Raw genomic sequence first — 25,745 nt, 5'->3', positions numbered from 1 at the left:
GTAACACTAAACTGGATATTAGTAAACAGATTGCATCTCTTATTCGTAAAACTTTTTTTCCTTAAAGAAGAGATACTTTTATCAAATTTGTGTTCAAATTTGACAATAGCGTCAAGTCAACGTACGTATATCTACATGTCACATGCAAATACCTGAAGGTTACAGCATGTGACTTAAAAATACAACTGTAATATCCTTGAGAGACAAGGAGAGGAAGAGCCACAAGGGCAACTGTCAGATAAGAGACATCTCAGCCCACAGAAGAAATGGGACAATAAAAATGGGACATGGAAATCTTCTCAGAAGGTACCTTCCCTGGAATCCTAGAAAATAATGGCAAGGAGAGAGACTTGTGCTTTCAGAATTACAAGATTCTGTTACTGTAAAAAGGTAAAGGTAAAGGTTCCCATCACACATATGTGCTAGTCGTTCCCAACTCTAGGGGTGGTGCTCATCTCAGTTTCAAAGCCGAAGAGCCAGCGCTGTCTGAAGACATCTCTATAGTCATGTGACTGGCATGACTAAAAGCCAAAGGCGTCTGGAACACTGTTACCTTCCCACCAAAGGTGATCCCTATTTTTCTACTTGCATTTTTCACGTGCTTTTGAACTGCTAGGTTGGCAGAAGCTGGGACAAGTAACGGGAGCTCACCCTGTTATGAGGCACTAGGGATTTGAACCGCTGAACTGCCAACCTTTCGATCAACAAGCTTAGTGTCTTAGCCACTGAGCTACCGCTGTAACCTTATAATAAAGATGGCATTGGTTTCTTGTCTGCTTGAAAGGGTAGTCTCTCTCTCTCTCTCTCTCAGGCCAATTCATCACACATGGCTGTTATTGTGGAGAAAATACAAGGAGGAAGGAGTACTGGTATGTTTGCCTCCTTGAGTTGTTCATAAAAAAATCTAAAAAAGAAAAAACATGTTTGCCACCATATTGAAGTCAATAGCCATATTGATTCTATTAAATGTGCCCGTCTTAAACTAGACCCATGGGGTTTCTGTTAAATACGTCTTTTCTTTCCCTGTTTGTAGCAGGTAACAAACAAAGTGAGCAGATGATTCCATCCCTATCATGGACTTAATTTTTTCTTTGCTACAGTCATGGTCAAGATTCAAAAGCTAGCGGATACTATTCCAATCGCATCACATTGATTCACTTTTAGAAACATGGCTTAGCTAGGAAATCATCTGCCTACCTCGCACTTCTCCACTGCTGGCTGTTGTCCACATTCAGAGCTGTTCCCTGCCACAATGCCAGCCCGGAGGCTCTCACTGTCCCCAGTCCCTTCCTCCATGGAGTAAGTTTTTGAGTGATTGCCTCGTCGGTGAGACATGCCCCGGTTCTGGACCAGACTGAGCTGCTTGCGTAGTGCACGGTTTTCCTCTTCCACTTCTCGCATGCGAACTTCCAAGCTTTCTCTTTCACGTTGACTTGTGGCTGTGTAATGAGGGCTGTGGGGCTGGGATTCAATTGGAGACAATGACACTGGCTTTCCATCTGTAGTGAAAAAAAACAAAACAGAAATTGTCCCAAATGGAATTAAAATGTCAAAACTCTGCAAAAACATTAAGATTAATTTTTACTCCAATTAATCCTGAGACCTCAATAAACTGTGCATATAGTTAATATACAAAGGATCCTTATAATGTAAAGACAGTCTACAATCAAGCCAAGACTCAAAATCTTAGCTGGGCTCTACAAGCAGTCAGATGGACAGATAAAGCTTGCAAAGACCCAGCATCCTCCATTTTGTGGCAAAAGTCCTAGATGGCTAAACCTTTGGAGATGATTTTTTCCCCCTCCAGTTCAAGGGGAAAAGTTGTAGAAAAAAAATATTCCCTTGCTTGCTCCCGTTCTTCTAGTCTTCAGCCTGGAGTTAAATAAGGTTTTTAAAAGGGATGGAGATTAGACAGCGTAGGTGGGGAATTTAGTTTTTGCACTTATTTTTTGGGGTGTGTGTATGTAGGAATCAGAATTCTATGAACAACTGTTCCTAGCATACTGAACAAACTAATTTTGCTGTATGTTTTTCTATTTTCCATTTGAATAGATCAATAATTGCATTCTTCCAATTAGGCAGTAATATTCACACACATTAAGCAAGTTGCACAGATACTTCATAAACAAACCGTATTGATATATGTATATTTCTCCAGTTACTTCAATTACAGTTGCAGCCTTAGCATTTTTTGACATTCCTGCACCATTTCAGCTCCACTCTTAATATATTTGTATCCTTCACACACATACACCTCTAAAATACTCCTTCCAAAATTCTCTTATTTAAGTTACATCCTGAATGTTTTATTACTTTTACTTTTTATCTCATTCACTGGACTGGTCTTGTTTAGTCATTGCACTCACTTTCAAACCATTACATGTTTTTTCCCCGTTTCTTTCATTCCAAACTTTGTGATCTTTTTATCTATATTCTTTGATCTTTTCCACTTATACAAATATTGCTGCATTCATTTATTTATTTATTTATTTATTTATCTTGTCCCATTCTTTTTTATCCAATATATCTAATATAAAGACTTGCAAATAGAAGTAGAAAGCAAAAGACAGCAAAGATAATACCAACAGTTACAGGTGTTTTGGATGCAATCTTAAAACATCTGGAGGACCCTTTGAACATTTTCAGCACTGACAAAATCACCATTGCAAAAGGCAGCTTTATTTGAAACAGTTTACATTCTGTGAGGATACCTTTAACACCATCAAACAACATATGCTTATTGTAGGTCCTTGGGAACGATTCAATATATGGATAAAAATGCCAAAAATCCAGTCTAAACATTTGGTTGTGTGAGCAAACATACTAATGTGATTTTTATTATTGCAAATGGTAAACTTCATATATTATTTTCTATAGAAGTTTTATATACATACACATTCAGTGAAGGGGAAAAGAGCAGTGCTATTGGTGTATTTTTCTTCTTTTAAACTTTCTGTTTTGCTCCAAAGTTATGCAGTACAGAGAAACAGCAGGCATTCCATATTATCTTTGGCTTGATTTATGGCAGGGGTAGAAATATGCAACCTGCAGGTCACAGGCAAAAACATTTTCTTTGAAAACCTATACTCTCATACATTTATTTTTTGATTCCCTTGCCTTTATTTTTATCATCTGTCTGTGCACTTTTCTTTCTCTCTCTTTTATGATTTCTAAAGTTGCTCCATAATGTCTAAATAACATCTTTATCCTGAAATAAATAAAGAAATAAACCACCACTTTATCCTGCAGTGAAACTGATCGCCTTTCCGTGCAAACAAAATTAATCTCAGTCTCTTAGTGTATGCAAATTCCATATAGCTTTATTATACTGAGTCAAAGTATTTGCTGCTTTGTGACAATATATAAACCTCAAATTCTTTATGTGGCTGAGCAATGCAGGAAAGATAAAACCTTTCTGGGTAAAATTCTTCATTAGCAGAAAAAAGGCTAAAGGATGCTAGGGGCAAGTTTTCACAGCTTGCATGTGGGAAGACTTTTTAACTATGGGGCATCCAATCACAAGCAAGTATTTCCTTGGTAGAATATCAGCCTACAGTCACAAAGACTTTATAAAAGTAAATGGTTGATATTTTGGATTTATTTCATTTATTCCTTCATTAATTCAGTTTTAGTGACTTCAACCAACGCCGGGTTGCTGACATCAGTAAGACCAGTGGTGGGTTGCTACTGGTTTGCCCTGAATCAGGGAACCGGTAGCGGTGGTGGTGGGAGGCTCTGCCCATCCGCCCGGATGTCTCTGTGCATGCACAGAAGCATCGTGTGCACACATGAGCATGTGCACGCCCACCAGTGAAGAGGTAGCGACCAAAATTGAAACCCACTACTGAGTAAGACTAACATAAAAACAACAAAATGCAACAAATGAATTGCAACAATGACAAAAATAGGTACAAAATAATTACAAGATGGCAATCCAAGTAACAAAGCATATATAAAATAAATCCTATTTATCTGATCAGCACATATATTTCATGTAATCAGATGGAAGGGAACAAACCACAAAAGAATCTGAAAATAAAGAAGCTAAAATGAGGCTTGTCTTCTAAACTTCCTTCAAAGTCTGAAGAAAAATACACTGATTAAGTACAGGCATATGCCTGATATGTATAATATGCAAGAGAGGGCAGAAGACAGAGGTGGCTTTCATTTTCCATGATCTCATTTCAATGATTGTTAAACAGAGACCTGATCTCAAGAAATTCAGTAAACATTTTTATCTATTTGTAATTTGGGACTTCAATTTTTGTTTCTTTATATGAGTACTAAATGGCTTTAATCCTTGATTTTCTTCTGGCAGTCTGTTAAAACCTAGTTATGTCAACAGGCTTGAGGGTTTCACAGAAATTGAGATTTAATGAGATGGCTACATTGCATGCAGCATCTAATGCTCTCCCTAGCACTTCTGGGTTTTTATAATAATAATATTAATATTGTACTTATAGAGAAAGGGTGTCAAACTCGATTTCATTCAGGGCCTCATTAGGGTTGTGTTTAACCTCAAGGGGCCGGGTAAACATGGCCAGGATGGGTGTGGCCAGCTCAACATCACTTGTGTCATGACGGCCTCCTGCAGAGCTCAGTTTTCGCTGGCAGAGGGCTGCAGGAGGCCATTGCGGCTGAAAACGGAGCTCAGGAGAGCCGTGCATGCATCCCCACGCTCCATTTTTGCTGGCAGAGGCACCGCGAACTGGTCCTTTTCCAGGACAGCCCTGAGGGCCAGATCTAAACACCCCATGGGCTGGATCCGGCCCACGGGCCTTGAGTTTGACACCCCTGTTATAGAGTGTTTTCGTAATTATTTTTAGGATTTTATTGCATGCAAACCAGAGGCATATAAATGAATGAATGAAGTTATTTTGTTATTTAAAAGATTTTATTCTGCATGGTTTATATTCCATGGTTGTGAAGCAGGAACAGGATCCCCATGTATAATAAGGGCCGCGTCACCCATTCCTCAATGTTTATATACAGAAAGAGGAGTGGTGGCTTCCCTTCACTAAATCTGTTGAAGTAAGGGCCTGGTCAAGGGGCAGTTCAATTTATCTCTGAATGGCTTAAGAGAGTCTTCTATTTTTATCCATTGACAATAGAAATATGATTATTGACCAGTGAAAGTTCAACAAAACATAATTTAGAGCAGTAGGTCAAAATTTCATTTTCTGGAATGCGCCTTCTGTTGGCAACCAGAAGCTAGCTTGAACCAATTGCTAAGATGGAAGGATTTCTGCTAAGTATTGTCTGTATCTTCCCTCAGCAATCATGAGACATGCTAAGAGTGTCCTTTCCATAACTAACAAAAATGTTCACACCCTACACTAAATTTATAAATCACTCTGACGTAGCATCAGCTGGAACTACAGAATGTTGCCTGATGAGGAATGTTGATAGCTGCCTATAGAGCTGCTAAATGAAGCCAAGCTATTTTCTCCAGATGTCTCCACTGCAAACAAGGCATCCTTTAATTCTAATATGAGTAAACCACTGAAAGAAAGAAAGAAAAACTGTTGCAAATTAAAGAAAGGAAGCTGGAGACAATGTGACCTTGAGAGGGTTATGTGGCCTGTGCAGCTCCCATATATAGAGGTCCTAGTCTCCTTGTCTCTATCTAAAGCATAACTGTAACAGAGAAATGTCAGATGGTATGACAGCACTTACCTCTATAATTGGGATTAAGAACAGTGTGTTCATTCAGCACCTATCATATTAACCACCCAAAGTCTATTTTTGGTTGCTACAAAATCCACTTCAGCAAAGTAATTAAGAAACATTATGATTTGAAAAACAGAAATGAAGAAACATGGAATGTACTGAAGCCAAAGACATTTTAAGAAAGGCATGTTAACGAAACAGCACCTTGGGTGTGAACTATTTTAGCTCTGGCCATTCTCCAAGCTCAAGCTGCTTCACAAACACAGTATTGCTCCACACCTATGATTAAATAACACTACTGTGTGTGTGGATCAGTGTGTGACGAAATCATTTGCATACACACACAGTTTCTGAATTATAAAGTCTGCCTTGCCAAAATGGCAGCCAAGACAGATTTGATGATTGAAGGTGCCAGAATATTGATCAAAATTATCCTTCTTACAAGTCATGAGCATACTAAATAGAAAAAGAGCCTAAACTGTTCACACAATTATAATACGGTGCCATTATTTCCGTATAGAAAGTTATACAGGTTGTGCAAAATATCAAAATAATAAATCTAGAAATACATAAAAATATCTAAAAATATTAAAATCATAAGGTTATGACCAATGCAAAACAAAAATAAGATAAGCCTCCAGTTATCAACCTCCTTCCAACCCAGTCTGTTGCTCAAGACCCAAATAATCCCACTGTTGTTGCCTTTTATATAATATAAACATCATTATAGTTATCAGTGCATAACTTCAATCACAATACAATCCTTTGATAGTTTTCTAAGGTGTACATATTTACTATATTCAGTGAGGCTTATTTTTTATTAGAGATGTAAAAGTCTGAAACATGAGAAGTGACTCATACAGAATAAAACTACATGAATATATGTAATAGATATGTTACGTATTTGTAATATACATTTATGAGCCACATAGGCCTATGTAGCATAAATCTATGTAAATCTTTTAAATAAATATTTTTTAAAAAATATCACTGCCTTGGTTTTTGAATATCCAAATTTAAATTGTTTGTAAAATTCTTAATCTTCAACTCCAACTTTTGATATACCCTGTATATTCTGTCATAGATTTCATGAATGCTAATGGCTGCTATCCTATTCTGGAAAATTTAATCTGGGCTCATCAGAGTAAATATCATTGCCTCTTTCTTTCTAGAACTCCTATATTCTCAGATTTTCTTCTGAGAGTATTTCCCTTCCAAATTGTCATGGTGTGCTGGGCAGGAATAGAGGACAAAAGCATGTGGATGACTTGATTTGTACTAAAAACTTGCTTTGCACAATCAGAGGGAAAGCACCAACTAGATTTCCCCATTATTACATATACACAAAAAAGGACAGTCATACAACACTATATGAAACACTACTGATCAGAACTGATATAGCACTAAACTACAAAGTTATTTATTTTTGGCTTATCGTTGTGTAAACTCAGCTCTTGTGGTTTGTTGGTGGATTAGCATAAAATCAACCCTTTTTATTATTGATTCAAAAACATGGTTACAATATAATGTCATAGGTTAATCTAGTTACTACAGAATCAAGAAATTTTGATTGAGGAAAAACTGAACTATATTGACATAATAATTTTGTGGTCTGCATACACAGGATTTAAACTTCCAATAAGATATACAATTCCTGTGAAATATATATAGAATGTAAATAATTACAATGAATAGCTTTTTGGAATGATTTGCAGCATCAAATTGGTGTCATCAAGTTATTGGCATGGGTAGAGTGAAATATGCATTTCCTGAAAATATAACTTAATCCTCAAGTATGATTATATTTTTTTAAGAGGCCGTCATGACACAAGCCATTTTCTGCAAACCACTGTGTTGTGTGAAAGTAAGATTGTTTTACTTACTATAGAAATGAAACCTGAATGACCAAACCCCAAAACTCCTTTCCACGTAGGCCCTTTTTCCTTTAGTTCCTTTTTTTTTACAACCTACTTTTCATGAAGTAGGCAAAAGTACATCTCCACTAAAAACATGGTTTATTCATTCTCTCTCTCTTCTTTTTTGGAATGAAGGCAGTGCTAAAAGTGTAGCAAAAAAGAGGAAAAAAATTATCAGTACTGAGTGAAAAAAATAATATTTTATCAGGGGCTTAGCTTGACCAAGATAATATATTATCAAGAAGAAAGGCTTGGCAAAGATAACTCATTATCAATACTGGGAAAGAAGCTTGAGAAAATTGGGTGTTAATACCTATTAGAATTTAAATCAACCATCTGTGCTGTTTTTATTGAACTGTTATTTCTTGAAAGCCTTACTATTGCAAAAACTGTTTAATAAAATCTTTTCCTAAGCATGTTAAATCCCCCAAAATTACTCAGTGGGATTTGAACTCTGGAAAATGAGATATTTCTGCATAATTCTACCAACTGTGATTATTCATAGATCTCCAGCCAATTGACAAGATACTGTCTTATTTCCTTGGGCTACCAGATCTTAGCTGCAAACTTCCAGTTGAATACTAGATATGTAGTGATCATTCATAGTTTTGTAGCTCTCCTCTGGCAGCCATATTCTTTCTTTCTACCAGCAGCAACACTTATAATACCTAATTCAAACACTCTTCCACAAAGCTTTTGATTTCATCCTAGACAGTATTCATTACTGTAACATAGCCTGATAACGGAATTTCTTGTGCAATTGAGTATTGCACAAGTATTGAGTACAATACTACCTGTGCTCATTATGTTTCCATTTCCTTTTCCTCCATGAATTTTTATTTCTTCATCAAATGTTAGACTATAAATTTTTCAGGTATTATACTCTTTAAGGTTCTGAGGATGTTGATGAAAAATCTATATATACATAAATGCACTAGGATAAATTACACTATTTTCTTGTCTATAATATTTACATTCTACTTTTCTTAAAAACTACTATTCTTCTTCCAATTTATTTGCACAATAAAATTAAGAAGCAAATTAGGTTAAAATAAAATGTGATCTTCCCACAATCACTAGTGAAATTCAAGGAGGAATTGGAATTTAGCCCTTGTTCTCTCCAGTCTTAATCCAACAGTCTAAACCACTGAAATAAGCAAACCAATGTTTTCCAGTTGTTTCGTACTTGAATGCAAAGCAGGCCCAGGAAATATGTTGACTGGCAAGAAATTAAAATGCTTAAAAAAACTCAAACCTCAGAATGAATTAGAACTTAAATCTTGAACCAGTGCTTAAAGTTTCCAACAACGGAAAAGAGTTTTACTTTCTATTAATATCAATGATGAAAGCAATTCTTTGCTATCTTCGAATCATACAGCAATTATGGCTGTTGTTCTTCTTCTTCTTCTTCTTTTTTTTTTTTTGGCTTTCATTCCTTCAAATTATATCCTGTATTTCTTCTAAATAAAGCCAGAGAGGATCATTTTATCTCTGCAGATAGACTATGTTGAATGAGAATGACTGGTCCCAATTGACCCAGTGAGTTTCCATGGCTGAGGTTTGATTTGGGTCTCCCCAAACCTAGTCCAACACCTTAAATATTACACTCCAGTGACAAACCAAGAAGCACAATGAGTCTCAGCTTTCAAGGGTGGAATAAAGTTTGTGAAATTCAAAAAATGTATAACACAAAGTTACTATATACAATGCTGGTCAAAAGGCTAACTCAGCACTCACATTTTTTTAAATTCAGTTTCTATTGCTGATGAATAGATTCAGCTGTTCATCAGCAGAAGATTCCAGCTGCTAATTATTGAGTTAAATGTCAGAGTAGAATTTGCTTGTATAAAGCCTTCCCATTCCCACTGATGTAACTACGGAGGCTGCATGTTGTTCTGCAGCCTTTCAGTTCTGGGAAACAAGTGGCAAGGTGTGTTTTGCAGTTTGCTTTCAGATGATAAAACAGAAATGATATTAATCATTCAGCAAATACAGCTGTGCATACAGAGAAATGTGTGTATACGTGCAGGTGTAGAAAATAGCTACTCATGTAGTCTCTAGAATTAAAGTATGTTATTCATTAGATAATATTCTTGCAAGAAAACATGAATGTACAGGCATCTGCTGTAAATATTTAAAAAGAAAGAACTGACCTCAAGAGATTTCCTGGATGCATCTATATAGTTTTCTTTGACAACAATAAAAAAGTGATTTGTACTATCTTCTTGTGAGGTTTTATTTATTTGGTTATTTCATTCCTTCCTACCAGTTCTGAAGCTTTCTGGCAGTGCCTTATATAAGTATTAACTAGATGTGACCCAGTTTATCTTTCTGAGATTAACAATCCTCAAATAGATGAATTAAAATATTAGGCAGATTTGTTAAAAGCTATAAAACATTACATCCTTTTCAAAGAGACATTAATACATCTATATAAATATAATGGAGATTCATCTGCAGTAGTTATAAACTACTGTACTCTAAGAATTAAACCATTCTTTATCATTTTGATCAAGAAAACCTGTCTTCCCTCATTCAAAGAAAAAAAAAAGAACATCTCTAACATTCTCATGGGGTGAAATGGTTGTTATCTATGAGGCAGAGTTGTACCACCATCTTTTTAATCGTCTGTAGCTTCTGTAGTTTCTCACAGTTAAGTCCCAAAAGAGAATACCAGGCAAACTTCCCTCTCACTGGGTCTTTCCAAGGGGGAGAATACATCTGCATAATTATGGAAATATGTTTAACATAAAAATAACAGCACTGGTGTAACACTGATCTTGAATTAAGCTCAAAAACATCAACCAAAAATGATTCAAAATTATGAAAAATAAAGGCCTCATTTGCAGCAGAAGGAAATGTGGAGCACATGGCTACTTATTTCTTCTATCTGAAATCCACAAACAGGTGTTACTGAAGTCATATAAACACACATATGTATATACATATGTATTAATAGACCACTGTGCAAGAACTGCAAAAAAGTTGGAACTAGAGATAAACACCAATCACTGATCCACACTTAGCCTTTGAATCATTATTTCTAAAACACTATACCCAAGAGTTTATTTATGTGGCTTCTCAATTCAAACACTGTGATTGTAATAGTATACAAAATTATTGCCCAAAATGCAAAAGAACAACAGTGCATGGCACTAAAGCAGAATAAAACAATTAGATGACAATCAGAACTAAACATGGTTGTATCTTACCAATGGGAGTTTACTCATTCTGACACAATCCCCAGGGAAAAAACACTGATCTTAACTGTTTTTTTAAAGGCTTTCAGAATTGGGTCCAACTGGGTGGGAGATCATCTGAAAGAGCAGGAGCCGTCATTGAGAAGGCACACCTTTGTATGGCTAAGTGGCAGGCAATGCCAGAAGATCCAGAGGCAATAAATACATCAGAGAGTAAGGAGATTTTAAGTTTTATTGTTAACTTTAGTAGGCAGATTTAAACAGAAACACACAAGCATACCATAACAAGGAGATAACAAATCTCCCTTCAGGTATCAGGAACCTGGGTAGAATGACAGCAGAGACATTCCCAGGAAGCCAAGCCACACAGACCTAGCTTTAGGTCTATCAAAGGTCCAAAACTCCAGGAACAATATCAGGATCTTTTATCCCTAGCTCACACTGGACAATATGCCAAGAGTTTGCTATACCAGTAGCAACAATATCAGTATCTGTATTGTTTATGGTGCCACAGAATTCAGACGTAGCCAAGAAATGAATAGCAGAAAGCACATTATTAATATATCAACTAAAGCATCTGGAATGAATGGTCTGATTTTTCCAGTAATTCCAAAAAATGTCTTAACATAACTTAAACTGAACTAAATCATCTCTGACTTCAAGCTGCTACTATAATAATGAATTTAAAGACAAAGTTAGATGATCAGAAAAATACATTGGGAGAATCTTTAAAGAAACTTACTAGAGGCTATAGTCGGAAATACCACCCTTCCAGATGCCAATGTATTCCCATATTTCTCCCTTGGCATCTGCCAAAACCCTTCCTGGTTTATTTATTCCCCCTCCTCTGCCAGCAGTTGGAATTCTTTCAAAGTTGAGCCCTAAGTTCCCGGACCTGCTGTCTTTATTTCCCCATCTGGGCCTTCAGGCGCTCTTCTGAAATTAAAATGGCATATCAGTAAGCCAGACCTTCATTCTGCAGCATGCCCAGCCATTCATCAACAAAAGAAGGAAAAAGAGCTTTCTTTACCTTTCTGCAGATCTATAAATGTTTCTGAGTACAGACAGAGTGAATAGTTGCTTGACATTTACTTGACTTTGGTGTGGATACTTTAGTGGTAAACTCACAACACTGAAAGCAATATACAAATATCCTCTTGGAGCTAAAAACAAATAAACAAGTAAACAAGCAACCTAGAACCCCTGATTTCCAAGTGAATGACTTTGGAAAGGCATTAAATATACCAGAAAGAGAGTGCACTAACTCCTATATAATAACCAGCACAATGTGTTCTCCATAGTGAATAAAACAGAGCCTCTGCATGCTGTCCATGCAAAGCCAAAAGCCCACAGATGGAAGAAATGCATTTGACAATTTGCACATTGTCTGGATCACAGAAATATAAATCAGCTAGCTAAAGTTCTATAATTCTATGTATTTGCATAGATAAAGACTAAGCTTACTTTAACAGAAAAGAGGGTTGAAATCTTAAAGAAGCTGAATTCTTCTGTAAATAATGACTTTAATGACTCTATTTGCCTGATATCAACCCTAGACATTAGCTAGAATTAAAGTTATCAAATATTTGCCTCAAGTCAGGCGCTTCTACTGTTATCTAAATTGCTGTCATTTATTTTTCACCAGTAGATAAATATTTCTGAAACCTTAGCAGACTGGAACACATAGGCAAGTTCTCTGTGTCACCAATTAGATTGTACCTTAACGGCAAGGACGGAAGCATGTGATTCTCTCATCTGCTGTTTTGTTAAAGCTGCAGAATTCATGCTGGTCCTCTGAAATACTTGGGGATGGGGGTTAAATAACATGCTGTACACAATGAACCCTGGATATGGTTGCATTCATTAGCTAACATATACCGTGTTACTCCAGTGTTGGCAGAGCAGTAAGCAGCCTGAAGCTTGAAATATTCATTTCTCCCTTCACCTTCCCACAATTTCTCATTCATAGCACCTGCTATTGGAGTAACATCACTTTAGAGCAGAGACAGGAAAATGCAAAATAACAGCATATTCTGAATACACGGTGGCTGATCTCTATTAGCTCATTTAGCTTCACTTGTTTGGAAAGGCAAGCAATTTATGAACACGCTCTTTTTCTCCCTCAGAATATAAACATGCCCCAACCAATTCTTCTCTAGCATATGTAGCAGACAGCCGGCAAGTCAGTTTGCTTCTGTTTTCCTGACAGGTAGTCTCGTTTGCTTGGCATTTCTGCATTGAAGAAAATGATGTTAAATATTGCTAAAGCTAAGGAAAAAAAATATTGTGATATGTTCCATTCAGATTAACTAGACAGATGAACTCTATTATTATTAAATCTAGCCCACATAGTTGGTAGTGCTTCAACAAAGTTGAGCCTGAGTGCCGCAGCAGACTAATGCTACTGTTAAAGGTAGTATTTAACTTCCAGCTGCCTGCAATTACTGCGAGTTCAATTCTCACCAGGCTCAAGGTTGACTCAGCCTTCCATCCTTTCTAAGGTAGGTAAAATGAGGACCCGGTTTGTGGGGGCAATAAGCTGACTTTGTATAAAATATACAAAAGTATGAAGGCTATTGCTTAACGCCTTGTAAGCTGCCCTGAGTCTCCGGAGAAGGGCGGCATATAAATTAAAACAAAAAAATAAAAAACAAAGTTGTTGGATAAAGTAGACGTAAACGGTTTGAAAAATTTTTTTTGAAGTTTTGAAATGGATGACATTCATGTCATTCAAAATTACGCCTGCTATAATCACCTTATTCAAAAATAAGAAATGTGCAAGCATACTGGAAAGCAAGACCAGAAATATGAAAGCATCTCCTATATTAATCAAACAATGTTAGCATAATAGCTCATTTAAATTCCATTGACTTCAGTGGTTGGTTTTAAGCATAATAAGCAAGGGATTCAATCCAAGAATTTATATCCCTTTTTTTCTTTCTTTTTATGACCCTATAGTCCAGGGGTGTCAAACTCATGGCCCTCAGGCTGGATGTGTCACACGCTGGCCATGCCAACTCCTGGTTTAGCGAAGGGGAAAAAAGTCATGATATGTCATGTGATGACAATGTGACATCACGAGTTTGACACGCATATTGTAGTTCCTTAATTCAGGGTAGAGTCAGGGGTGACTGAACGGAGTTGACTGTTTAGTGCGCGATTCCCTTCTTGAGTCCTATGTGAGTTTGCAGCAGATATGCAAAGAGCAACTGAAAGGGAAACATCTTTCACTACCTAGGATTGAACTCTTAACCTTCCGAGTGGGAGGCGAGTGTCTTCACCACTAGGCCACCACATCACTCAGGAATTTATATTCCCTATAAAGCTAACAAAATTATATCACATAAGCTTTTGTGGGTTACCATACTATTTAAGTTTATAACATAATAAATTGGCTGGCCTTTAAGATGTTACAGGGGGAATCTTTATTAGCTGCACAAGATTAACTACTATCACCTCCTCTGGAAAGGCTTTTTAAAAAAGTATTAAGGAGTTTACTAACAGTCCATTTCTAGTGAACATTTCGGTATTTTTGTTTTAAAGACACAAAAGAGGACAAAAACTGCCTTAATTCAGATTAAATCACATATTCTAGTCTGTTGCTCTCTTTAAAGTTTGGAATAATAATAATAATAATAATAATAATAATAATAATAATAATAATAATAATAATAATAATAATAATAATAATAATATTTCTATACCACCCTTCTCCCGAAGGACTCAGGGTGGTGTACAGCCTATTAAAAACAAAAAAATATACAGACATCAATTAAAAAATAATTAAAATTATTAAGTAATTTCAGCCCAAATTAAAACCCAAAAATTTTAAACACCCAATTTAAAATCATTTACATTGATAGCCCGGCCTGGCGGAACAGCAGGGTCTTGAGGGCACAGCGAAATACACGGAGGTCGGAGATTTGCGCAATTCCGGGGAAAGGGCAGGAGCTCCCACAGAAAAGGCCCTTCCCCTGAGTGTTGCCAGCCGACATACCTTGGCCAATGGCACCCTGAGGAGCCCCTCTCTGTGGGAGCGGACTGGCCGGTGGGAGGCTACTGGTGGGTGGCAGAAGTCAGTCTCGAAGGTACCCGGGTCCTAAGCCATGGAGCACTTTAAAGGTGGTGACCAACACCTTGAATCGCACCCGGAAGACCACTGGGAGCCAGTGCAGCTCGCGCAGGAGGGGTGTCACATGGGCACAACGGGTTGCGCCCATAACTACCCGCGCGGCCGCATTCTGGACCAGTTGGAGCCTCCGAGTGCTCTTCAAGGGGAGCCCCATGTAGAGAGCGTTACAGTGGTCCAGCCGGGAGGTGACCAGGGCGTGAGTGACCATGCGCAAGGTGTCCCGGTCCAGAAAGGGCCGCAACTGGCGAATCGGGCGAACCTGATAAAAAGCCCCCCTGGCCACAGCTGTCATATGCTCTTCTAAAGACAGCCATGCATCCAGGAGGTCACCCAGATTACGAGCCCTCTCTGTGGGGGGCAAAGATTCACCCCCAATAGTCAGCGACGGCACCAGCTGACTCTATCGGGACACCGGGAGCCACAGCCACTTGGTCTTGGCAGGGTTGAATCTGAACCTATTTCTCCCCATCCAGACCCGCACGGCCTCCAGGCAGTGAGACATCACATCAAGGGCATCATTGGGGTGGTCTGGGGTGGAGATGTACAGCTGAGTATCATCAGCGTACTGATGGACTCTCACCCAGAAACCACGGATGATCTCGCCCAGAGGCTTCACATAAATGTTGAACAGAAGGGGCAAGAGGACCGACCCTTGCAGCACTCCCCAAGCGAGGCGTCGCAAGATCGACCTTTGCCCCCCTACCAACACAAACTGCAAGCAGTCAGAGAGAAAGGAGGAGAACCACCGCAGCATGGTTCCCCCTATTCCTAACCCCCTCTGCAGCTGCAGCATGATACCATGGTCAATGGTATCAAAAGCCGCTGAGAGATCTAATAGGACCAGGACAGAGGAACAACCCCTGTCCCGAGCCCTCCAGAGATCATCCACCAATGCGACCAATGCTGTTTCTGTGCTGTACCCCTGCCTGAAGCCTGACTGGTACGGGTCCAGATAGATAGCTTCATCCAGGTACCGGTGAAGCTGTTGTGCCACCACACTCTCAACAACCTTCGCCACAAAATGAAGGTTGGAGACCAGACGGTAGTTAGCTAATTCAGCCGGGTCCAGGGATGGCTTCTTGAGGAGGGGCCTCACCACCACCTCTTTCAAGGCAGCGGGAAAGGCACCCTCACTCAGAGAAGTATTTATAATCCCTTGGAGCCAGCCTCGTGTAACCTCCCAGGAGGCCAGTACCAACCAGGAGGGACACAGGTCCAATAAACATGTGGCAGCACTAATCTTACCCAGAACCCTGTCTCCTTGGGAGCCACAGAATCAAACTCCTCCCAGATAATATTCTCAAGACCTACCCCCGTCTCCCCCCCTGGACTCACCCAGTCAGAGTCCAAGCCTTCCCGAATCCTAGAGACTTTATCATGCAGAAATTGCACAAAATCCTCAGCACGACCCTACAAGGGATCTTCCCGCACTCCCCCCCAAAGAAGGGAGTGGGTCACCCTAAACAGAGCGGCTGGGCAGTTCTCTGCAGATGTGATAAGAGCAGAAAAATAGTTAGACTTCGCCGCTTTTATCGCCAATAGGTAGGTCTTGATATAAGACCTCACCAGTGTTCGGTCAGAATCGGATTGACTAGTCCTCCAAATGCTCTCTAGGCATCTTTTCCGATGCTTCATCTCTCTCAGCTCCTCGGAGAACCAAGGTGCCAATTGAGATCGGCATCAGGTCAAAGGCTGCAAAGGCACGACACAGTCCAAAGCTCCAACGGCCGCACTATCCCAGGCGGCCACCAGGTCTTCAGTCAAGTCGTGTGCCAGGGTCTCAGGAAACAGCCCAAGCTCCGTCAGGAATCTTTCGGGATCCATCAGGTGCCTGGGATGGAACCATCTAGTCCCGTGATGGCGAACCTATGGCACACGTGCCACAGGTGGCACGCGGAGCCATATTAGTGGGCACGCCAGCTCAGCTCTGGGGCACATGCGCGCGCCGGCCAGCTGATTTTCGGGCCTTCTGGGCCCACCAGAAGTAGGGAAACAGGCTGTTTCCTGCCTCTGGAGGACCTGGGGGGGGTGGGGAAGGCCCGTTTTTTTTTTTCTTACTTGGCTCCAGATCCTCTCTGTGTATCTGGGAACGGCGAAAACAGCCTTTCCCACTTCCTTAGAGGCCCTATGGAGGCTCAAAGGGCCCATTTCCCCACTCCCGGTGGGACAGGAAGTGACGTTTTTTCCTGTTCCCAGCCTCCAGAGACTCCTAGAGAGGCTCCTAGAGACTCCTAGAGAGGCTCCTAGAGACTCCTAGAGAGGCTCCTAGAGACTCCTAGAGAGGTTCTGGAGGCTGGGGACAGCAAAAAATGTCACTTCCTGTCCCACCGGGAGTTGGGAAATGGGCTTTTTCAGCCTCCATAGGGCCTCCAAGGGAGTGGAAAAGGCTGTTTTCGCCGTTCCCAGATACACAGAGAGGATCTGGAACCAGGTAAGAAAGAAAAACAGGCCTACCAGGCCATCATGTGCCAGAAGCGAGGAGGGAGGGGGAGGGGTTTGCGCACACATGCACGTGGGCACATGCGCACGCGACCCTCCCCCACCCCCCCTCTCCTGGCACGCGAAGGCAAAAAGGTTAGCCATCACTGATCTAGTCGGTTCCGTCTCCCTGCGGCGGGGGGAAGCGGCTGGAAAGTCCAAGTGAAGGAGCGAATGATCTGTCCATGACAAGGGTTTAATGTCTAAATCCCCTATACCAAGATCATTCAACCACTGACCAGAGACAAAAATCAAGTCCAGAGTGTGTCCCCCTGTGTGAGTGGGACCTTGAACTAACTGGGTCAGGTCCATGGCCGCTATGGAAGCCATGAATTCCCGAGCCACCTCTGACGCCTCACCAAATCAAATTTGGGGTGGAAAGACACCCTATAAATAACCTTTCATATCTTCTACTCATGTATATCCATTCATACATTATAGAAATGAATGCAACAATATGTGAGAATGACCTTGAAGGGTGAGAAGGAGAGATGCTACCTAGAAAATGATCAGGAAAAAAAAAGGTGGGGAAGAGCCCCTAGTGATTAATGATTAGAGGAAAAACTTGCCCTGATTGATTCAGCAGTTAAAAGTGATGGTGGGAGATTTATAGATTTACAAGATTCTGTTAATGTAGCCTTACAATACAAAAGTAGAATTAGCTCATCTAGTTGTGTTTCCTATCTGGTTTATCTGGGAAGGCTGATATCAATCTTGCAAGTCTGATACTACAAATCTCCCACCACCACTTTTAATCGCTGAATCAAACAGGGCGGGTCTTTCCTAAATTCTTGTTCTTATTGTTAAGCCAGGGGAGGGGAAGGCTCCCCATGCTCTTATCTGATCATTTCCTAGGCGCAGCATCTCTTTCCCTTGCCCCTTAAAGTGATTCTCACATACAGTTACAGTGAAGGAGTTTAGGGCAGAATTATAATAAGGCCAATAATAAGACTGCACTATAGAGAGAGTAGACAGCTTTGTTCTCTGAGTTTAAGTTGAAACACCCACTTCAATCCGTCTTCTTGCATTTGGTCTTTTGTAATAAAAATGTTCTAAAATCAAGCTCCTGGCCTATTTTCTGGAGATGTTACAGAAATGGTTTGCCATTATTGATCCCTTTTCCCAATTTCCCAGAAGATTAGCCAAGGTCGGGTACGTGTTGCCTCCTGCTGCAGCATGAAAATTACACAAATGAACATCTAATGAAAGCTTATAGTCAAAATACAGGCAAGGTATTGATTATCCTCTTTTTCTTATCAATAAAAATTGTGTATCCTAAGTCAGATCTCGTTGCATTGAAGCCTTGAAGCCTTGAAGTGGCAGAAATCATGGGCATCTATGGTATAAACCAGGAGTCTAATCTTTCTCAAATTTTACATGTGTACAGCATGCTGTTTTAAATCATTTTTATGTAGCATTATAAATGTAACATGACACAATGCAGGAGTAGGTCAGCATGTGGTTGGCTCCCTAGTGCTACATCATAAACTGTGTAACTAGGGCTGGAAAAAAAAATGCCCTGCTATTCAGAGAACTATTATTTATTACAGATACAGAGAAGCTTCCCTCGACACCCAAAGTGGTAAAAGAGGAAGAAGACGACAGAGACGGTAAAGAAGCTGTCAATAAATTTGATGTCATTTTAACACCCCATGAACTGTGATTTCCTTCTTGTTTCTCTCTATCTCAGGTGTGTCAAACTGGTGGCCCACAGACGAGGATGCGTCACTCGCAGGCCACGCCCACCCCAGCTCCGCAAAGGCAAAAAACATTGCAATACATCACAATACGTCACGTGACGGGATTGAGTTTGACACCCATGCTCTACCTTTATAGAAGCCTTTCAAAATATTATCTATTAAATTTGTAGACCACCCAACTTCCAACAACTCTTGGCCCCTGTGTGTCTGTGTGTGTGTGTGTGTGTGTGTGTGTGTGTGTGTGTTCTGTTCAATTTACACACAAAAAAAACCCCTAACATATAAAATGTTTTAGCTTGGGGGGATCTTACCTATAACATTGTAGGGGTTTTGTTTTAGACTGATCAAAAAAGATTCCAATGCTTAAGGACAATCTTATGGTCTATAATCTCACTAAATTCAATGGAGCATTTTCCTGAGCCAGTGCCTGTAGTGTGACTTACAATTACTGTACTCTAATTTTCAATAGTGAAAGCTGTTCTGTAGTATACCTTTCAATATCTATCATGTTTTACAGTGTCAGTGAACCATTCAAACCGTTTATGAAATGTCCTTGTGACATTTCTTTCAACCCAGAGCTGTTCATTGGATTGTGACCTAAAGGGGCTTTGCTAATAGAAGCTTTGCACAGAATCATACATTGTATGAATGAGAAAGGGTCTTACAGGTCATCTAGTCCAATCCTCTGCCAGTGCATATATATTCACTAAATCATCTCTGAAAGATGATTGACTATGACAGACTTTGAGATCTATTATTTTATCTCCTCATTGTCTTTTCTTGTAAAACTAAATGTATCCAGATCTTTTAATCATTCCTCAAAGGCCTTACCAGTAGTTTCCAGACCTTTTTCATTCTGCGAACTCTCTTCTCTATTTCCTTTTTAAATGCCCTGAACTGGAAATAGTATATCATGGATGGTCTACTTAGCAGAGAATAAAATGGTACCTTTACTCCTTTTCAGAGAACTTTAGTCTATTACAGATTCTTCTATAAAGGCACCCAAAAATTATATTGGCCTTTTTAGCTGCTACATCACAACTGGTGTTAATTGGTAGTTCATTAATATTTCTAAATTTTTCTTATACTGACTCTTGCCAAAGTAGATCTTGCCAGTTCTGTACCTATGCATTTGATTCTTCCTACAGATGCAGCACCTTACATATGTCGCTACTGAACTTCATCCTGTAGGATTTAGTCCAGCATTCAAAAATAACAAAGACATAATGTTATCACCATTTTACCTTTTTAAGTATTGGCCAATTCCCTTACTGTCATCTGAAAATTTACTCCCTTTCCTTTTATCCTCTTGATCATTAATATATGTATTCAATAGCTCTCTGCTAAAGAAAAAACCCTTTGGGAATCCCCATTCAGTACATTTTGGAGAATGCAAAACTATTTGTGAGCATTTTATTTATCAAATTTATATGGCCATACATCTCACAAGAAATGGTTCTGGGCAGTGTACAACAATCAAGTAGAACAACAAATATATACAAAGCAATCATTATAAAAATATAAAACAATTATTCACAATTAAGATATCAACAATTTAAAAGCTACAAACCTAAAGCATTGTGAGAGTAAATGTATCAACTACAACAGTAGAATCATTTTAAGAGCGTTATTAGTTCTTTTGCGTCATAACTAGGTTTTGAGAGGATTTTGGGGGATAGAATGTTCCATAAGGCCACAGCAGAGAGGCCCAACTCCAGGAATCCATTAAATGTAAATCCCTAGCGGCCTAGTGGGACAGGCATTTTTTGGGATTAGCTGTTCAACCAGTTAAACAATTTTGTTCAATGTTTATATCCTATTCTTTTGTTACACTTGTTTTAGACTTCACACTGAAACAGGATTCTAGTTTAAACTGGGCATTATGCTAGAAAACAGAGAGAAAAGAAATCTAATCAATTCAAGTAGACAAAAACAGCCCAAATTGCAGCTTAGTTATTTCAGAAACTGTTTTTCTATTTCCAGTTCTGTATTTTTTTAAAACATAATGTGAAAACAAATAACTTTAATAACAGTTGGAATCCTCCCACTCTTACAGTTTTAATTCTCTATATTTATAACTGTGGATGTTTTTGGTTGTTAGAGAGCATTTGATCCAAAATGGAAGCATACAAAGAACATTCTATTAGACTTAATTTCAGCAGTAAAGCGTGACTGCAAAAATGAAATGATCCACCGAACTATGGAACACTCCATCAAGTCTTAATAGAAGATTCAGAAGGAGCTCAAGCATTTGTGATTCTTCAACTACATGCTGTGTAACAAATTTACCAATTTTTAATATATAAGCAGCTTTTCTAAAACTCTGAGTTGTTATTAGCAACAACACATACTCCAACTTATCTATTTTATTCTATCAGCAATACTAATAATATTGTAGCCAAATTTAAATCTCGCACAAAGAAACATAAAACTTTTTATAAATGGATATTGATAACATATGGAGACATATTGCATTAATTTTACGGATTGTAACTTTCTATATAGATGCAACCTGCTGTACATTGTCGAGTATTGGTGTTTGACCACAATCAAGATTTTTATTTCATAATATATGGAACATAAGGCACATAGATAATATTTATTAATGTACATATTTTATGAAACAACTTCAACTGAAAACATAAGCTATTTTTTGTTAGTTGTAAACTCTATAATGTCATGATTGTTCAAATTAAATTATTCCAGAAAAGTTTATTTCATGCTCATATACATAATTTGTATCAGCCTCTACATGCTTTTTTACATTTACCATGTATTAATTCAGTTCCTGAGTTTAGTCAAGTGTTATTCTGATTACCATTTAATTCCACTGTTTTTCATTCAAATAATGTCCACAGACTTGAAAAGGTCATAGTTCTTTTCCCCATGTGCATTCTGATAGATTTAAATAATATGTGATATTTAAGAAACATCTGCTTTGGAGATATTTGTAGTAGTTTATTAATTATGGTCATTCGACCAGCACAAATGTTTTAGTAAAATATTCTCCTGAGATGGTAACTTTTTTTAAAAAAAAACATATGCTGCCTTGCCCTATTGATTTTTTACAATCCAGAGATTCTATAACACCAAAGAACTATAAACCATTCAAATAGCACCAAGGTATCATCAAGATCATGTACTGGGGGGAGTTGGTATTCTCAGAAATAAAACTGTGACTTCAGCAATATTCTTCCATATGTTCATAGGTAACTTTTCTGATAACAACACTATCTTTGGCAAGATTTGCATAAAATATACATGTAAAGCCAAATGACTGCAACTCAATCACCAATTTTTCTTACTTAGGATAAAAGTAAGGATAAAAAATAAATATGTTCAACAATATCGCATATGGTAAAATTTCTTCTTTTGAGTCCTAGCTTAGAAGTCAATATAATTCAGTTGCCACTCTCTTACCAATATTGCACTAATTTTCATCACTTTAAGCCAAAGCCCACAATCACCCATTGCTATTAGGCAAACTGATGTTACAGATGTACACACAGAGACAGCAGATTCTCTTTCATAAATGTGAAATTATAAAGATGATGTTACCTAGTTAGGTAATGAAACGTCTGCAAGAAAACAAGCTCAGAGAGCACCATTGACCCCTCCGATATGATATCTGCCTGGAATTAATTGTGTTACATCATTTGTGTTTCCAGTCAATAATCTGATTTTGTCTGCTTATAGATAGTCCTTGACTTATGACCACTTACTTTACAATTGTTTGAAATTATGAAAGATCTGGAATGGATGCTTTTGGCCATCATAAAATGGCATGCCATCCCTCTCTGCACAGTCACATGACTATCTTTTGAGTGCTTGTCAACTGACTTGCCTTTATGGAAGTTGAAGCCAAATACCCTAATTCACTGGCCATTATTTTGGGAGATCTAACAAGGCAAACTTAAGGAAAGAGATACCAAAATACATACTTTCAGCATGTCAATTGTCCCACTAGAGGCAAGAATACTTTAGACCATTGCTACACAACACTAAAAGATGCTTATCGGTCCTTATCCTGAGCAGCTGTGGGATACTCTGATCATTGCATGATTCACCTTGTACCTGCTTACAGGCAAAGACTTAAAACCACAAAACCATCAATTAAATAGTGAAGACCTGGACGGAGGAGGCAAAGTTAAAGCTACAGGCCTGCCTTGACAGCACTGATTGGAATGTTTTTGAAAGTATGTCTGCAGACTTAGAGGAACTCATAGAAACTGTAACATCATATGTCAGCTTCTGTGAAGACCTATGTGTATCCACCAGGAACTTGCGAATATACAGTAACAACAAACCTTGGTTCACAGCTAAACTTCATTCCAAAGAGGAAGCCTACAGAAAAGGTGATAAAATGCTGTACAATCAGGCCAGAAAAGTATTAACAAGGGAGATCAGAGCAGCAAAAAGAAGCTACTCTCAAAAGCTAAGGAATCAGTTCTCAATAAATTACCTGAACGTGTTTTACTGCAGGTTTGAAGGAAACTACAGCCACCTATTTCCACAACCCCCATCTCAGATACACCAACAACAGCCAAGCCTCCTACAACTGACCCCATCCCATTGGGTTCACAACTTCTAGTGATCACAGAAAAGGAAGTGCAAGACCTATTTCACAGACAAAAGCCAGGAAAAGCTCCAGGCCCAGACAAGATAATTCCTTCTTGCTTAAAAGTCTGTGCTGACCAATTGGCCCCCAGCTTCACTCGTATCTTCAATAAATCACTAGAGATGTGCTATGTTTCTTCTTGCTTCAAATGCGCTACTATCATCCCAATGCCGAAGAAGTCCACCATCAAGGAACTGAACGACTACAGGCCAGTTGCTCTATCATCTGTAGTCATGAAAACTTTTGAAAGGCTAGTGCTGTCCCACTTGAAAACTGTCAAAGATCCACTGTTAGACCGCTTGCAATTTGCATACCAAGCAAATAGATTGACAGATGATGCTGTTAATATGGCTCTGCACTACATCCTACAACATCTTGAATCTCCAAAGACCGATGCAAGGGTCCTCTTTATAGACTTTAGTTCAGCATTCAATACCATCCTTCCAGACACACTTCTAACTAAGCTAAACCAGCTATAGGTACCTGAACATACTTGCAAGTGGATCATAAGCTTCCTAACAAACAGGAAGCAGCAGGTGAAGCTAAGCAGAATCGCATCAGATACCTGTACAAATAGCACAGGGGCCCCCCAAGGCTGTGTGCTCTCCCCACTTGTCTTCTCTCTGTATACCAATGACTGCATCTCTAATGATCCATCTGTTAAACTACTAAAGTTCGCAGATGATACAACAGTGATCGGTCTCATTCGAGACAATGATGAATCCGCAAAGACACTGGAGGTCAAACAACTAGCCTCGTGGTGTGACTGGAACAATCTGGAACTGAACACACTCAAAACCATAGAAATGGTGGTAGACTTTAGGAGAAACCCTTCCATACTTCCACCTCTCACAATACTAGACAACACAGTATCAACAGTAGAGACCTTCAAATTTCTGTGTTCTACCATATCGCAAGATCTAAAATGGACAGCTAACATCAAAAATGTCATCAAAAAAGCACAACAAAAAATGTTTTTTTCTGCACCAACTCAAAAAGCTCAAACTGAAGGAGCTGCTGATACAGTTCTACAGAGGAATTATTGAGTCTGTCATCTGCACCTCTATAACTGTCTAGTTTGGCTCTGCAACCCAACAAGACAGACACAGACTTCAGAGGATAATTAGAACTGCAGAAAAAACAATTACTACCAACCTGCCTTCCATTGAGGACCTGTATACTGCACGAGTCAAAAAGAGGGCTGTGAAAATATTTACAGACCCGCCACATCCTAGACATAAACTGTTTCAACTCCTACCCTCAAAACTCGACGCTGTAGAGTACTGCACACCAGAACAATAATCATAATAATCATAAATCAAACTTTCCCTTCTTAATACTTGGTTGCAAATCTTTTGCAGTCAATCACAGTCTGAAGTCTGGAACGCATAGACATCACCAGAAGCTGGGTTTCATCCCTGGTGATGCTCTGCCAGGTCTCTACTGCAACTGTCTTCAGTTCCTGCTTGTTCTTGGGGCATTTTCCCTTCAGTTTTGTCTTCAGAAAGTGAAATGCATGCTCAATGGGATTCAGGTCAGGTGATTGACTTGGCCATTGCATAACATTCCACTTCTGTCCCTTCAAAAACTCTTTGGTTGCTTTTGCAGTATGCTTTGGGTCATTGTCCATCTACACTGTGAAGTGCCGTCCAATGAGTTCTGCAGCATTTGGCTGAATGTGAGCAGATAATATTGTCCAAAACACTTCAGAATTCTTCCTGCTGCTTTTGTCAGCAGTCACATCATCAATAAATACAAGAGAACCAGTTCCATTGGCAGCCATACATGCCCACGCCATGACACTACCACCACCATGCTTCACTGATGAGGTGGTATGCTTAGGATCATGAGCAATTCCTTTCCTTCTCCATACTCTTCTCTTCCCATCACTCTGGTACAAGTTGATCTTGGTCTCATCTGTCCATAGGATCTTGTTCCAGAACTGTGAAGGCTTTGTTAGATGTTGTTTGGCAAACTCTAATCTGGCCTTCCTGTTTTTGAAACTCACCAATGGTTTACATCTTGTGGCGA

The 25,745-nt window shown here is 39.1% G+C and overlaps 1 protein-coding gene across 1 annotated transcript in view; it reads right to left on the bottom strand.

Annotated features, from left to right (window-relative positions):
• LARGE1 (LARGE xylosyl- and glucuronyltransferase 1) overlaps positions 1-25,745 on the bottom strand; it is a 381,838-nt gene that overhangs the window by 219,587 nt on the left and 136,506 nt on the right. Inside the window, exon 3 of the mRNA XM_070947065.1 lies at positions 1,198-1,499. Coding sequence (XP_070803166.1) covers positions 1,198-1,499 — 302 coding nt within the window. The remainder of the gene's footprint in view (positions 1-1,197; positions 1,500-25,745) is intronic.

This window comes from Pituophis catenifer, unplaced genomic scaffold, assembly GCF_029215685.1.
Source record: "Pituophis catenifer annectens isolate HBS135680 unplaced genomic scaffold, rPitCat1.0.hap2 SCAF_7, whole genome shotgun sequence".
Lineage (NCBI taxonomy): Eukaryota > Metazoa > Chordata > Lepidosauria > Squamata > Colubridae > Pituophis > Pituophis catenifer.
This window is presented reverse-complemented; position numbering and strand designations above follow the sequence as displayed.